A 17540-nucleotide genomic window follows, 5' to 3' on the forward strand; every position below is an offset into this window, starting at 1 on the left:
CACCTGAAAATGTGTCTGGTCTGTGTGAGAAATGTGTCTGAGCGGGAGCGAAAAGGGAGCATTGTTACGTCACTTTTTGCAGCTTGCTGAATGTTACGAAATAAACAAGGAAGATGATGCTCGGGGAAAGGTCCATAATTATGGCAACCCTGCGATGACTTTACTTTCGCTTTGTTAAAACGTGACCAAGCGAAATACTAGAATATTTTCACCATACTAGAAGAATACTAGATTTTTGGGCAACATCCGGACAAGTTTTTCTGAAATTGGTTTATAATCGTTATATATTGACTTTGATATCAAATATATATATATCCATATAAACAAAGCAGTTTTTTTTATCATGTATATATACAAAAAGTCATATTCACGCCGTTTTTTTCAATAACGATAAAACAACTGAGTTAAATAAAAAAAAATCTAATAACAAATCAAATAACAAATATCTATAAATATATATGTATATATATCCAATTTACAATCAATAAAAAATAAATAAGGCTACACAGAAACTTCATTGTACATGTCTATTTATTTGAACGTCTTCTTCCGTGTCTGTTTATCAATCTTCTGCCGCGGATTGCTCTTTTGCTGCAACTTAATAAAAAATTTCATTGTTAATATTGACAATAATTCGTTATAACGGCCAGTTATTCTTGAAATCTCTAGCTAGAAGAATATTGGTCTACGCATGGATTCCTGATGAACGAACGATCAATTAATACTCTCTCAAAGGGAGAGCATGTACTTTCAGAGCAGCTATGAATCTTGATATTCATCACATCGGTTAATTTTTTTTAAGTGATAAATGGCGATATGCGAGAAATTGGCCACTTTCTTCCATTTTCTGAGGCGTTTCTTAAAAATTAGTTTAGGAAATCTACATAACAACATAAAATTAGTCTTGGATGCTTGTCTAAAACCACTGAAGGAAAGCGCAACTATGTTGTAAGTGGATTTACAATAGTTCTGTATATAAAATATTCCATTCATTTTGCACAGCTTCAGGTATCATGAATTGAATAGAACTTCTACTGCATAATAAACGTGTTCTGTCATCTGTGTCAGTAGTTAAAAAATGAACCAATAAGAACTATTCCCAGGAAGAAAATTGCCTGATCATGCCGGTAAGTTGTTCTGTTATATATACTTGTTTCGAACAAATTTCCAATTTAGTCCTAGGGGAAGCACAGAGTGAGTGTGGTTGGTGATAAAGGCACAACAGTATCAGTGTTTGATGTCAAAAAGTGCATGATTTTGAATTAAGCATCAGACATGAAATTGTATTGAATATTTTAAACATTTACCCCACGTGATGATGTCGTAGACACACAGCCACAACATTTGTATACCAGTCGATGGTGTGGCCACTTTTTGGTATGATTTTGATGCTTCCGGTGTGATTACTTTTCACATCATCAAGCATATTTGAAGAACACGTTACGACATTATTCATTTTATTGGCTGCGGAGCCCAGTTTATTTAGGACGCCTGAACACCTGAAATCAGTGGAGTATGTATTAATATATCATATAAATAGTATATTTTATAGATGTAGCCTTTCACGGCTGATTATGCTCAAATTTGTCACACTGAACCGTCCTCCGTGTTCTACGGTCAACATGTTATATATATATCATCAACTATAGGAAATGAAGAAACACATATTTTGTATAATATGATGAACTTGAAACTAGCACGGAAGAAATACTTTCAACTTATTTGGACAACGTAATGTAGAATATGTTTTCATTACTCAGTTACCAAATTTTTATTGCATTACTTGAGAAAAATTCCTTTGGCGCAAAAGATCACTGATATAAGCGCCATAAAACTTATTGACAACAAAAACAACAGGCGGTTTTATAAAGCTTTACTTTTATTATACTTCAGTAAGACAGTCAGTCTGATATAAATATTAATATTGAATAAAATCGGGCAAATACTCATGGAAAATGAAAATCTTTTGTCTTTCTAATTCAAATTCTAGTGATCGACGCTGTTTTTTACTCACGTGCATGACTTGATTACTTCTATTTCATGTCCGTCGATTTTAATTTCAGATCTAATCGGTAAGACCTTATACCGCCAGTCGAGCTTTTCTGCTTTGACTGGATCCCAACATAATTCTGGACATTCCTCCACATAAGTGAAACTAGTAACTCCTGGTTCACATATCACGCTTCATAAAACAAAAAAAAATTGAAATAATATAAAAATAAAATAAATGGAGCAAATCGAACATTGCGCTAAATATATACGATTAGAAAGCAGTCTATAACTCGCGAAACTTCATAAAGTAAGATCTTTTTGACGTTACCATGTAACCTTGAAAGTTACTCGTATGTTCTGTACTAGTTGATAAGTAATATTACTATTTGATTAACCTGTTTGGTGCGGAAGCAAAATGACGGAAAACAGAAATTGAGAATCAGCGCCATTTAGATACTTCAAGACGATTTTAAACTATTTTTGTCGGAAAAAAACACTGCTGTTTGGAAAGAAAATTGTAAGTTTGCGTAATTAATTAGTGAAGTTATCTCTTGACCGCCATTTTATACGTTAATTTTTCATCACATCTGAAAAGTTACCTTTTTTCGAAATACTTTGCAAATCCATCTCGAATTTCAATCTTCTTTGACTCGCAGTTGTTGTCTCTTATCCAATTATTTATCCAGTTAGTGCTCGGTGATCTTTCAAATGCAAAAATGTTTCTCAAAATGAATACTGTCTATCTATAGGTATTTGAGTTTGAAATTGTGCACTAAGATTTATCAATGAATAGTAAACGGTCGTCGTAACCGATCTATACTGGTAATCGGATGAGAAGTCGTAGTTTGTCATACAGATAAGATTCTTTATCTATCCTGATATGAAAATCCTATCTCCGATCAGCAAAATAAAATTTATTTGAGAATTTTGAGAAGTTATAACGTTGAATATTTTTAATTAGTTGTTTAAATTTATTTGAGTTGTCCAGCAATGTATTCAATTTATTAGGTTTGGTAAATTCGAATATTACTTGGGACCCAACATATATATACCCATTTCTATAGCGTAATATATTCCTATTCGTGGATAGGTTTAATTATCAAATACTCTTACGGGTTTCCGTTTCCACGTTCAGTGACAGCTAGGAGGAGAAATATTGTCAGAATCTAAAAACAACGAATAATTTATTAACTAAATAAGCATATGAGGAAAAGTTGACTTTTAGATGCTTGGGCTCAACGAAACTCAAAAACAGCAATATTACAAGTCGTATTTTGGGATAATAAAACTGTACTGCACGAATAAAATTACCAAAAAGTGTGTTAATACGGAATCGCCACAAGTCACGGACCTTACCTTATGTATATGCCCCATCGCTTCAACTCTCAGAAATACAGTAGGCATCGACAATCTCGAAAAATAATAACTTGGTCGTAAAAAAACCAAATAGTAGTAAATTAATAGCTTGTAAAGTCATCTATATATATTATGGTTAAATGTTTGTGTAGCTAATTTACCATGTGATAAAACAACAGAGCATCTGTACAAACACAGTTATGGCGGGTATTTCTAAAACAGTATCTCTATGCATGCATTGACATGTGTGGGCTGAGAGATAACGCTGTTTGGAAGTTCGATAGAATTACCTGAATTGGATCGTATGAAACAGATATTTGTGTATTTAATCATCTCGCATTTTGTTATCTTTGCAGTCATATTGGAAATATTGTATAAGACACTTTTTTTCATACACTGCGTTTTTAGGTAACACTCATTACATTTAATACCAATTGTTCCCGTTAGGTAAAATCATCTTTCATGTACAATTTGGCATAGGCCAATGATAAGTTCTACAGCACTAGCGTGTTTGTTTTTAGGATAATGTTTGGCATTGTGGAACATCCAGCTAACAACAGTATATGGCAAATGACAATCTGCTCAAGTCAGAAATGATTTACTGTCGAACGTGAGCCATAGATATATGCTTGTCGTATGCTGCATCAAGGAATACAGCACATAAAAAGAGGGAGCGGGCAATATCTTTCTTCTTGCATGGGTATTACGTATTGCTATAAAAATTATTGACAAATGGACCCTTTGTGACAGCATCGTATTTACAAATGATGGCAAACGAATATAAGGAAGGCACGCAACTGTTTTCAATACCCTGGGGGATGTTGGGTACTTATAAATGCACACAACAGTTTCTCCCACTCTCTTTTTTTATTTCCAATGATGACTGATAACAACACAAAGTCATTAAAGACATGGGAATTTTTGCGGGTTGTGTTTTGGAAAAAGTGTTTTGGTTTTCTTCAAAAACCACAAAAAATTTAACACCCTCGCACAGCAAAATTCAAAAATTATTCTGTATTTCTATCAATTTTTCATGTAATATATATCTACTGACATTTCGAAATGTAATAATTCTTTCGCAAGATTTAAGGGGTTTGTTTTGTACGGTTCAATCACGGTGGTTATAAAGGGGCATGTCAAGACTTTATTCCTTAATAATTGTCAGTGATGACCTAATAATCTAAAAATATTTGTGAAGTTTTATGTTGCAACACGTTCAGATTTATCTCTTGTTTGTTGACACTGTATGAAAAGACATCATTCCTGACAAATCTTACAAATGAAAAAATAATAATTTTTCTAATATTCCGTTGTCACTATCCTGATTTTTTTTGTATATAAAAAGTCAACATTTTAGAAGATTCTCGTAGAGGGGAAAAAAAAATTAACGCGCCTATCGGCAAACAGTTTTCAAAAGAATGTTTGATTTAGCGACAAAGATCCGGGTCTATGGGTATAGAATAGCACAACTTTCACGCGTATTGTAGCAGTCTTTGTGGATATCCCGAGAAAAAAGCAAACGATTTTTATAATTAGCTTAGTATAGCTCTTGGCACCTCAATGGGCGCCCGTAACTTCGCCCAGAGATCAGTTTCCTTTATTTCTGAATGAGTACATGTGACCAATTGCTTTGGGAAAAATTGCTTTAATAAAAATATTAGTCACCTAAATTGTCATCGATTTGTTAATTAACGCAAGAATGTCTCGAGATTCTATTTGTAATATGTTATCTTTATCACCACCCATTCATATAACATGTCAATGGATGTAAATAAACATGTCTAGTTTCGTAATATACTGGAATAGAAATACAGGTGTTTTTCTTTCATGTAAATGCTAATTAAATTATGCCAATGACCATGGGCATAATCAGGCACGATATCACACTAATTTAGGATCATCTTTAGGGGTATATTTTCACGATAATGGAAGTTTTTTTTCCAAAAATGATTTTTTAATAGGATTCATACATTTTTATTTTCAATACATTTTGCAAACAAAGACTATCATGGGCAAGGACCAAAATAAAATTGAGTCGATGATAATTTAAATTATGTATATACAATATTTGGAAATACGGGAAAGAACTATAATTTACTGTTGCGAAAACAATAATATGGCGGTGTTACGTTGGATGTGTATTGCGACTTGCGAGGCAAACAGCGCATAAAATATTGGGGCCTGCATTCGGGGCTGTATAAAATAAACTTCCCAGAAGAAGCAATAGGCATCTGCACAACACCACATAGCGTCAAGTCAAGTACCGAAAAAGAATACCTATTGGAACAAAATGGTCTATATCGTTATTGTCAATCAAATTTAACTGCATAATCTTCCCGACATTTCCCCCGACTGTAACTATCATGGTAAAGCATTTTGTAATACAAATTATGTCAATACTCGACCCCATAAACCCAAGGCTGCCATCAGTTGTTGAGCGAATATAAGGCACGTGAGACGTTAATAGATAACTAAAACTTGAAGCAAATAATTGCATAAAATGCATTATGCTGCGCGATGTTAGGCTACAGTCTAAATTGTCTCAATGAATACCTGCAAATTTAATTTCAGCTGATTGAAATGCTTCAAGTTATGGATAGCCTTGTTTTATTATGGTAAGATATGGGACTTACAGTGGGTATTACTATAGACCGCAGCAATGACTATACGCTCCGACTTTCAAAGTCGCCGAAACCCGACAAGAATAGTGATGCTAGGGTCGGAATAAATACACTATGTTTTTTCTCCCATTGTACTTCTATTCATTCGAAACAATTTTCCTAGTCATTGAAGTGTTTTGAGCAGCAGAAAATTGTTGAAGATTTATAATATTTTTTCGGTTTCACGCTGATACATTAAGAAAAATGTTTTGTGACGATTGCGATACTTACTGTTTTTTTCAAATTAATTCTAGATGTTTGTCGAGCACACAAAAAGTTTTACAGTATATTTATATCTATTAGTTGACCAGTCAACTCGTTTACAAAAAGCATAGAATCTTTTTGTTATTTTTTGTAATAACTAATTTTCAAACAAAATATCACTCAGTTTTGTTTGTTACAGTTTGCTATTAATCGGGACAACAGGAGCAATCTCAGTGGAGGAGATATTTGAGTAAGTCTAAATAAAAAGCTACTACTCGAGTTCATTTTCCCAGCCATTGAATAAAAATGACATATATACTCGTAATAATTATGAGAAAATAGATAACATAGTTACGTACAACGCTTCAACACCTCGCCATCGATGAATAACGCAAATATTGTTGACTATCATGCAGAATATATCGCAATGTTAATTTAGCAGTTTGATCACTGTTTTCCGATATATCATTGATATTTACATCTATTTAGAAAATGGCAATCCGGCATAGGCAGAGAGTACAGCAATCATTACGAGAAGATGTTCAGATTTGGTATTTTCAAAAAGAATATGGCTATGATCGATGGGCTGAACGAAATATATCAAGAACGCGGAATGGTTTTCAAAGAAAACTCATTTGCTGATATGACAGAAAAAGAATTTGCAGCTACTCATTTGTTTCCTAGGAGATCTCCGGTTAGTATAAAGCATTATATATTTTCTGTCACCAATTTGTATTGGTATTCTTTTTTGACATCACTTGCAAACTTTAATTTGAGTCTTACCGGTTTTCTTATTCTCGAAATATTTTAGGCGACATTTGAGAGCGCAAGTTCCCACCAGACATCACAAAAATTACGCTATTTGCCAACGTCATTTGACTGGAAAGGAAAAGGTGTTGTCACAGCAGTGAAAGATCAAGGTAGTCATTATCGATATAGCTATAAAACTAAGTATATTTTTTATAAAGCAGATTTTCATAGTATAGCAACTCAGATTATAAATAATTAGTTAGGTGCATTCCTGGTTACGGTCGCTAAGTGTTTTACAGTAATTTTCAAGTCTTGTCCCACTTTCGTCTGTCATTTCGTTTCAACGACATAACGCATACGTAGTTGAATTCTCGGTTGTGTCTGGTTAGTTGTACACACTTTAGCATCAAGCGTATGGAAGCTGACCACAAATATGATCATCACGTCGGAGTTGACCAATTGCACGAGACTAGAGGAGCGTGCGCCGATAAGGAGTAACAGATAAGGGAAAAACAGAACGAGAAATGATGTCTTGGTGAACCGAGATAATATCGAGTAAGGCTGTTTGTATAGGGCCTTGTTCGGGGCGAAAGATGTCGATATGCGTCATATAAAAAAGAAAGCGTTGAATTAAGACACGCATCTTATTTTGTGGTGTTAACAATGATGTTATCTTTCACTGACTTCCCGTGCAATTGCCAATCAGATCTCAAAGTTTACTTCGAACACTGGTGTGGTGTCCATGGGTGTAAATATTTACAGATTCGATTATTCGAATACCCATGTGTACACATGTCTGATGGTATCGAAATCAATGGGTGCACTATGGATGCAAATATACACAGGTGTAAATGTCTATGGGTGCAAATGTACACATGTGTAAATGTCTATGGATGCAAATTTACGTGGGTGCAAAGTACTTGGCTGCAATTGTTTGTTGGTGCAATCTGCAACGTAAAAGTATGCAGGAGCAAATGTCCTGGATTCAATTTACAGGCGCGAATGTACATGGTGCAAAGATAATTGAACCATGATAACTTCTGTTTCGTACCAGAGTGACGGATAAGCAACTTAATCAGTTGGTTATTGTCGGGACTCCTGTAATTAAACATTGCTACAGAAACATTTTTTATGTATAGAGAATGCATGATGGACAATTGTGAATGTTTTTTGTTTTGCTTTTCAGGGTCTGCAGGTACCTGTTGGGCATTCAGTGCAGTTCAGAACATTGAAGGACAGTGGGCTAAGTTGGGAAAACCACTGACGGAATTATCTGTTGAGCAGGTTGTAGATTGCGACGGAAACAAAGACGCGGAAAAGTAAGGCAGAGTCCAATTCGTGGCCAAAAAATGTGTATTCAGACAACTAAGAGCGATCAGTTCCAGTTTAGCTTTGATTAATTTGTATTTCTTGGCTGGAATAATTCACCCTGATTGAAATCCAGTACCAAAATAATCTAATCTTTTCTTATAGTTGATAACAGCAATTGTATGCAAAGATCCGATCGATGTTGATTGATTTTCAATTGAAAAATTTTACCCAATTTTTGTTCAATATGATGTAATTTTCCACTGTGCAAGTTCACGGGGAAATGCGGTACATATAATACTGTTACAACTGCCTTTACTGTTCATGTCGATGCTTTATCAATTCAGGGAAAAGGCCGACTGTGGAGTGTTTGGAGGTTGGCCATATTTAGCATATCAATACGTGCAGAAAGCAGGAGGAATTCAAACAGAAACCGACTATCCATATTGTTGCGGACTAGGAGGGGGAGAGGGTAAGTAAGAAGTCGACGATTGACGAATAATGGTAATCTTTAGTAATATACTAGCCATCGATTATGTGATCACCATGTGCAGGTTCAAATCTACGCGAAAAATTGGGTGGCCCCTCAAACAACATGGATTTGTTAATAACTTCTACAAAAATGAAAAAAATCAATAGATTTTGTTTGTGCTTCAACTTTTGACTGTGCCCGATTGTACCCAAAGGTCGCTCGCTTTACACAAAAACAAAATCATATAATTTACTCCATTTCCACGGAAGTAATTAGGATATTTATGAGTTCTGTTTTTGGGGGTCACTCTGTACTTGTGTGCGAAAGACTGGACTTCACCGGTCGGTTACGTCGATTCATCCATCATCAGTTCGTGCATCTGAAACAAACTGCCCAACAATTCCAACACCTGACATAAAAATATCAGACCACCCACATACAAAATACTTTTTCATTTAGTAAATTTTAATGCTTGGTTTTACCCTTTTTAAATTAAGTATTCGGGGTTATTTGCTGTTTATATTGCTAATGACAGCTCATAGAAGCTAAAGTATGCAGAAAAGTGAAAAATAGATAGATAATTTTTTTTTTCATTTTTATACACTGAAATTTTTGTAAAAAGAAAAGTTGCTCAATCAGTAAGAACGATTTCACCAGGCACATGCTTCGTTTGTCCTGCACCTGGATATAACAAAACTCTTTGTGGACCACCGTCAGAATATTGCAAAACCTCAGATAGTTGTTCAGCAAAAATTGACCCGAGCAAATTTGTTGCTGGCTTGAAAGTAAGCGGATGGCAATGGTTTGGCCAGGTTAGTCTTTTTATTCTATTCTCTCCACACACATATACAAGCTATAGCCTACTTATACATTTCTAACCCTTGTCATTTTTGCAGAACGAGACTGATATTGCCATCAATTTATTAAACATAGGACCATTGTCCGTTGCCATGAACGCGGGAATGTTGCAGTTCTACCATTCTGGAATATACGATCCTTTGTTCTGTGATCCCAAATCCCTTGATCATGGTAAATATCATATCTGCTTGTCTACTAGTCTACAAGTGCGCAGTGGCACCACGTATTCCATCACCATGTGAAAAAGGAGACAACAAACATTTTCATTCGCAAAAACAAAACGACTACCACAAGTGGAGGGAGTCACATAAAACTGTGTTTTCGATCTGTTAGGGGTGCGCAACGGACGGCCCGCGGTCCGCCAAGCCTTTCAGTGTGGCCACTGCCAACATTCAGATTTGTCCCCATCAAGCATAAGATTCTAACTTCTGTCGCAGCTGATTTTAACAAACTACGCATCTACTCGAAATTTCGAGTGTCGCACAAAAATGATAAATAAATAAAATTTGTTATAGTAAATAAAATTGGTTATATGGTGTTCTGACAAAAACATTGCACACCCCTGGTATACTGCATGCATTAGGATAGACAGAGTTCAATGGAATATCTAAAGGCTGTAACAAAAGAAAATACCTATACAATTAAAAGCGGTTGTTTCCCTAACTTAAACAGTATGTATTTCTATTTTATACAGCTGTTCTTATAACTGGTTATGGTGAAGAAAAAACAATTTTGGGAGAAACGAAGAAGTATTGGACGGTGAAAAATTCCTGGGGTAAAAAGTGGGGTGAAGACGGATATTTTCGAATTGCGAGAGACAAAAATAAGTGCGGCATTGCGACTCAAGTCACCACCGTTGAATTGGAAATCATATAGGAAACTTGGTTTTTATTTTGACCACTATGTGTGTTGTCGTGGGCCTTTATTACAACGTGGTCTGTAATATTATAATATAAAATAAATTAACAAAATGGAGTCTATTGTTTTTTACATCAAAAAATTTCCTTCGTGCAGTTATAGGGGGGACTTGTATCAAAAATTCGCCCCGAGTTACTTTTTTGAGAATCAAGTTGACTAAGAGAAAGGTTTTCTCTATAGGATCACTAGACAGTGGTTCCCAACCGCCGGTCCGCGAAGCTTTTTTGCCGGTCCGCGAGAAATTTTGTTTTTATGCCGTCTCAATCCCTTTACCGTAGCGAGGTTGCGTTGGTTTATTACGCAATTTCTCTTCCGCCGTCATATTGCGACATCGTGGCGCCGAGTAATCACACTTTTCGCTTTTTCGGCTCAGATTCATCGCGAATGCGCTCCATCAAATCTCGCAAGGTTCAGAAACCTAAAAATCTGCACGCGTGCTTTTTCTGTTCTGCGTGCTTATCGTGATTAATATGATCATCCATTTAAAACGTTATGCATATTTCTTTGTTCAAACCAGAAAACAGTCAAGGACAGTATAATATTCCAATATGATATGAACTTGTTGCGATCATGCAGGTGATCACGATGTTGATGATATGCCTTGTCGAGTAACGTCCCTAATAATTGATTGTGCTATCTGTCTTGTGCTAACGTGTCGCAGTTGCGTCACTCGCTAGTATGTTCTGTTGCTGTAAACATCTTATGTTGTGTGTTATGCTGGTGTAATAAAGAAGTGTAAGCGTATTCAGTTGAACCCTTATTCTATAATAGCTTGGGTGTAGAACTTAACATATAACCAAGACATTATTAACATGGTGGCAGCGGTATCTGAAATTCGCTTACCGTCGACTCTTGATCTGCATGATGAAAATTTATCAGAAACATTTAAGAAATGGAAGAGACAGATTGATATTTTCATGCTAGCCAGCGGTTCTACTAGCAAGTCAAAGGAAGAACAGAAGGCAATAATCTTATATTGCGCAGGTGCTCAAATGATTGAAGCTGCCGAACACTTTGTATACAGTGATACAGAGGACGAAAATGACCCTAAAGTTCTACTACAGAAAATGGCTGAACACTGTAATCCTCGGAAGAATGAGGTGATGGAGACTTTTCGCTTTTTCAATATACAATACAAAGACAATTTTGATACATTTCTCGTTGAACTCCGTAGTAAAGCCGATTCCTGTAATTTCGAAAACAAAGACCGAATGATCAGAGATAAAATCGTATTTTCAGTAAGCGGTAAATTACAAGAAATTCTGCTGCGGGAGACTGATCTCAATATATCAAAAGCCATAAAGATTTGCCAAACATATGAAATGTCAGAAAAGCAAGCGACTGAGATCCGTGCAACTTCAGAAAGCGAGCAACGAATTTTGTCGACTAAAAATAGACAATACCGAAATACGAACAGAGCTTCGCAAAACAAGCGTATTCCAAATGCATACCAAGAATGTAAATTTTGTGGACGCAGACACAAGTTCGGGATATCCTTTTGTCCTGCCTACGGAAAAACTTGTCATTCGTGCAATGGTAGAAATCATTTCCGAGTGAAGTGTAGAAACGAAAGCTATGTTCGACAAATGAAGAAACATGACCAAAATGAAGAAACGCTTGAAGAAGGTCACCAGCGTGTCCAGAATATAAATAACGTCAACAGTTCAAGAATTACTGCTCTGATGGAAGTCAACAATTATGAAGTCAGATTTTAAATTGATAGTGCTGCAGATGTCAACACAATATGCGAGAAATATGTGCGGAAAGACCAAATTAGACCAACTACTGACAATCTTGTGATGTGGAATAAAACGAAAATGAAACAACTTGGTGAGACAATTTTAAAGGTAAAAAAATCCTCGAAATGATGAAGTCGCAGAGGTAAGATTTAGTGTTGTCAAGAATAATTTCAACTGTCTTTTGGGGTTAATGACAATACAAGAAATGGGTTTGATTACAATAAACAGCGATAAATTTATTGCAAATGTTGTCCTACCGCAAACTTTGGGAAACTTGGGAATAGCGAAATTAAAAGTTGATCCCGATTTTCAACCTAGAGTTTTACCTTGTAGAAAAATCCCAATAGCTCTTCAAGATAGAGTTAAATCAGAATTAAATAACCTGGTGAAAAGGGGAATCTTAATACCGGTGGATGAACCTACCGATTGGGTTAGTCAAATGGCTGTGACTGAGAAACCTAACAAAAAGCTTCGAATATGTATTGACCCTCAACCTTTAAATGCCGCGTTGAAACGAGAACACTACAGATTACCTGTTCTTGATGATGTATTGCATAAGCTACGCAATGCAAAAGTGTTTACCAAGTTTGATGTAAAAGAAGCATATTGGCATGTAATATTAGATGAAGAATCGAGTAAGTTAACGACAATGATCACACCTTTTTCTCGTTACAGATGGGCTAGACTCCCATTTGGTTTGAATGTGAGCAGCGAAATATTTCAGAAACGTTTAAATGAAGCATTGTTCAGATTGAAAGGTGTTATAACGATTGCAGATGACATCATAGTAATTGGATGTGGAGACACGAAATCTGAAGCGGAAGCGGATTTGAGAGAGAACACAAGAAATCTCCAAATAAGGTGCCGAACTAAAAACATTAAATTAAATGATACCAAAGCAAGAATTATGAAAGAAGAAATAACTTTTATGGGCCATAAGATTACAACAAGTGGGATAGAGCCAGATCCTGCTAAGACAGAGGCCATAGTGAAAATGTCATCGTTAAAAGATGTCAGTGATGTGAAACGATTTTGTGGTATGATTCAATATTTATCCAGATTTTTGCCTAATCTTGCCAGTGATCTAGAGCCAATTCGAAATCTCACTAGAAAGAATGTTAAATGGCTATGGGACGAAAAGTGTGAGAAACCTTTTCAATTGGTCAAACGTAAAATTACGAAATCGCCCGTATTAGCTTTTTACGACCCTAACCTTGACCTAGTTCTACAAGTTAATAGCAGCAAAGATGGTCTTGGTGCTGTTTTAATGCAGAATGAAAAGCCTATCGAATATGCATCCCGTGGTTTGTCAAAATCTGAAAGAAATTGGGCTCAGATTGAAAAAGAAACTTTATCTGTTGTATTTGGACTTGAACGATTTAATCAATATACCTATGGTCGCAAAGTTATAATTCACAACGATCATAAACCTCTTGAAACAATTTTGAGCAAACCATTAAGTCAAGCGCCCAGACGTTTACAAACTCTTATGATGCGATTGAACAGATATAATATCCAATTCAAATATATGCCTGGAAAATCCTTATTAATTGCTGATACCCTCAGCAGAAATTTTATCAAAAATTCCAAACATTTTCCACATATTTTGAAAGTAGACGCTTTAGAGCAAATTCCAGATGAAAGAATTGAAGATGTAAAGCAAGCTATGGTGAAAGATGATGAATCGATGAAGTTGCTGAGATATATAAAACATGGATGGCCCGAGCATAAGTATGACTTACCTGACTGTGTAAAACCATATTTTTCAATAAGAGATACATTGTGTTATCAAGATGATATTATTTAGAAGGGTGAACGGATATGGATCCCAAAATCTATGCGTAACGAAATAAAGCAACAACTTCATTTTTCTCATTTAGGTTATGCAAGTATGATGCGCCGTGCTCGTGAAACTGTTTTTTGGATTGGTATGTCCAAAGAGATTGAGCAAATTGCTAACAATTGTTTTTCTTGTCAGCAGACGAAACCAAATAATCAGAAAGAACCATTATTGCAACACAACGAAGGAAGTGTTCCTTGGGGAAAAAGTTGGAATTGATTTATGTGAGTATAAAGGGAAAAATTATCTAATCACGGTTAATTATTTTTTATTTCTTCACCTGGACATCAACAAGCGAATGGAAAAGCTGAATCGTCCGTGAAAATTTTCAAGAATATGCTGAAAAGGACTGCAAACACGAATGAAGATCAATTTCTAGCTCTTCTAGAAATAAGAAATACGCCGCGTCAAGATTTGAACAGCAGTCCGTCAAAGATGCTATTTTGTCGATCAACCAGATCGATTATACCGGCAATTATGAAACCAAACGAAATTTATGACTCGAAACGCCTGCGCCGAAAGCACAGCGTTAAGAAGAGTTATGACAAATCTACAAGACCAATGCGAGAACTTGAGTTGGGCGAAGCTGTATATTTTCAACATCCAGAACGGAAGGGATGGAATAGAGGAACTATTGTGAAACGAATTGCTACACGATCTTACATTGTCAAATCGAAGAATGGTGTTACATACAGACGAAATCGTGTTCATATCAGTCCTGATGAAAGTTGTAATATCGAAAAATATGAACCAAGTATTCCATTCTTGTCTCATGTCTGACTATTAGCCGAACAACCTTCCGGTTGCCAATGACAATTCTCGACCTCTGATTTCGAATGATGTTCCAACCAGACCTCGTCGAAATCGTAAACCTCCTATTTGGATGAAAGACTATGTGACTCAGTAGTGACTATAACTTGATTTTGAGTGTTAAATATTATTGCTCATTTATGTGTCTTAATTTAGTGGTCATGAATTGTGTAATAGGTAAAGGTGAATATTTCCTATTCTGAATTTGAAAATAATTTATGAAATTTATCTTAAACAAAGAGGGATGTTGATGATATGCCTTGTCGAGTAACGTCCCTAATAATTGATTGTGCTATCTGTCTTGTGCTAACGTGTCGCAGTTGCGTCACTCGCTAGTATGTTCTGTTGCTGTAAACATCTTATGTTGTGTGTTATGCTGGTGTAATAAAGAAGTGTAAGCGTATTCAGTTGAACCCTTATCCTATAATAGCTTGGGTGTAGAACTTAACATATAACCAAGACATTATTAACACACGAGACGCGCAAAAAAGCATGGGCCGCAGAGATCTTTTTCAGTATTTTGAGCCTGGTAGCGACGACTTTGTCATTGTAATGTAAACTCATTCCGTTTGAGGCATCAATCAACTGCATAGGGATTAATATGATGAACCCGATGCAAAAAAAACCTCTTGATTAAAATTGTGACTATACCTTACAGTCCAGATTCAAAAAAGAATCACTGTCATAATTTTGGATAGATATCTCTTGATAACAAATACCCATCGCTAAGTAATCGAGCAATCAAACTCTTGTTCGTATTATCAACCAGTTACTACATTATGCGAAAAAACATTTTCATTACTAGCTTTAATTAAAACGAAGCAAAGAAATCGGCTGCACACCGCTGCAGAGCTACATTTTGCAGAAACTTCTTTGAGGCCTCGTTTGCAATCATGCATCGGAAACGAAACAGCAGCAAAATTCTTACCAGAGTTAATTGTGTTTGTACATTATTTGGCATTACATGTTTTTTTATGCGAGATGTTTTATGCGTGCCTTTCTTACGCATAATAGGTGCCCAGCACTGCATTTCATTACGCAAATATATGATATTATTTTATGTTTCACCCATTTCAATTTTTGGCCGGCACATTATTTGATAGTTTTTCTTCGTGTGAAATGTTTTTAAGTGTGCCTTTTTTGTCTAGAAGCATATTGAGTGCCCGACATTGCATTATATTACGCAAATAAATGTTATTCCTTTCTGTTCCGGTCATTTCAATTTTTTGCCGGTCCGCGAGTTTATTTTAATTTTACTGGTCCGCCAGGGTAGAAAGGTTGGGAATCACCGCACTACAGCGTGGTTTTACGAACTCGGATTTGTGAACCCCCAGTGTTCCTCGAAAAGATTTCCATGGAGAGACAATGGCAGTTTGGTTATATATCGCTTTTAATGGGGAGGTGCTTCGGGTGAATTGTTTTATGACTTTGGTACCTAGCTAAAAAAAAAGATGTGAACTATGCACTAGACTAGAAGGATTAACAGATTTCGACAGAGTCTTAAAATTGTTCAACAGCGAAGTTCAACTTTTAAGCGTAGGACATTCATACGAAAAACTTGCCATTATTTCATCAAAACAACCTTATACTAATAGGCCAACATAATTAAAATTATTTTTGGTTTTTCAATCGCCGCGAAGGGAGGTCTCATGCTGCTTCAAGAGTCCTTATTTTTTCTCTTCGTGCCTGATCGTAAATATATGCCTGACACGTTCACTTTAAATTATTTACAGTATCAGAATTTTCGCTGATGTGACGCTGATCGATAATCAGTCAATCAATCAGCTGCTTCCTTTCTCCGGTAAAGTTGCATCCCGTTATCTGGAGACGATCGATTATCACTCACTGGAAAAACTAAAGTTGACCTGACAAATGCAGTTGATCCTATAAGATAAAATACAAGAGTCCTGCTGCACACTAACACAAATGTATTTATGTTTCTAAGTCTGACTTCCTCAGACAAGCCGCTGCTTGTATAGTCCTGTTTATTCCTGCTACACTTACAGCATCCTTGCATTATACGCTTCCACGAGCATAAAGGCATAGATACAGTGAGGACAGGAGATGGCTCGTACAACCCAACTCGTAAGATCGCCCAATATGTACCATTTTATTTTGCTCGGGACAACTAACTAATAAAACCGTTTGTGTAATCAGTGTCATTTTCTGTCGGTTAGCTTCATCTTGGACTTTGTTTTTGCGTTTTTTCCGCTCTCCAACAATAAGTACTTAGATAGAACGCATATTTTATTGACCCATTGCAATCACACAGGAGTTTCTACATACATCCTCAATGCACAGAAAAAAGGTTTCGCTGTTTCAAGGTTGTCAGCATGCTTAACTAGTGGTCTAAGGACAACATTTTGAAAGTCGACGATAGATTATTAGAGGTAGGCATAACATCATCGACACCGAGAGGCGACCAAAGGATTGTCACGCAGTCATAGTATCTGACGCCTGGGCAGCTACACACATGCCCGTCTTCATGCGTGATTTGGTATCATATCAAAACGACAAACTCACCCGCCATATTGTAAGTTACACGCTGTATGGCTCGGACATACCAGAATATGTGTGTAAACAAAATCCAACGTAAAACATTCGACCTCTCGGGTCATTGGATACTAAAAGCG

General features: G+C 36.1%; 2 protein-coding genes across 2 annotated transcripts; one reads left to right on the forward strand and one right to left on the reverse strand.

Annotated features, from left to right (window-relative positions):
* The first annotated feature begins 1012 nt into the window (after nucleotides 1–1012).
* LOC120347940 (cysteine proteinase 1-like) lies at nucleotides 1013–10561 on the forward strand. The gene is made up of 10 exons (XM_078118181.1): nucleotides 1013–1127; nucleotides 5920–5963; nucleotides 6412–6462; nucleotides 6702–6906; nucleotides 7024–7132; nucleotides 8149–8281; nucleotides 8618–8742; nucleotides 9400–9554; nucleotides 9639–9771; nucleotides 10295–10561. Exons 1-10 carry the CDS (start codon nucleotides 1122–1124, stop codon nucleotides 10474–10476), a joined length of 1143 nt encoding a protein of 380 aa, XP_077974307.1. The 5' UTR covers nucleotides 1013–1121; the 3' UTR covers nucleotides 10477–10561.
* On the reverse strand, nucleotides 1304–3396 carry LOC120347942 (uncharacterized). The gene is made up of 5 exons (XM_039418052.2): nucleotides 3349–3396; nucleotides 3106–3158; nucleotides 2592–2693; nucleotides 2015–2182; nucleotides 1304–1499 (listed from the first exon to the last, which is right to left on the reverse strand). The coding sequence occupies exons 1-5, from the start codon at nucleotides 3394–3396 to the stop codon at nucleotides 1304–1306; spliced, it is 567 nt and encodes a 188-aa protein (XP_039273986.2).
* Nucleotides 10562–17540: the final 6979 nt, after the last annotated feature.

Source organism: Styela clava, chromosome 11 (genome assembly GCF_964204865.1).
Source record: "Styela clava chromosome 11, kaStyClav1.hap1.2, whole genome shotgun sequence".
In the NCBI taxonomy this organism is placed as follows: Eukaryota; Metazoa; Chordata; class Ascidiacea; order Stolidobranchia; family Styelidae; genus Styela; species Styela clava.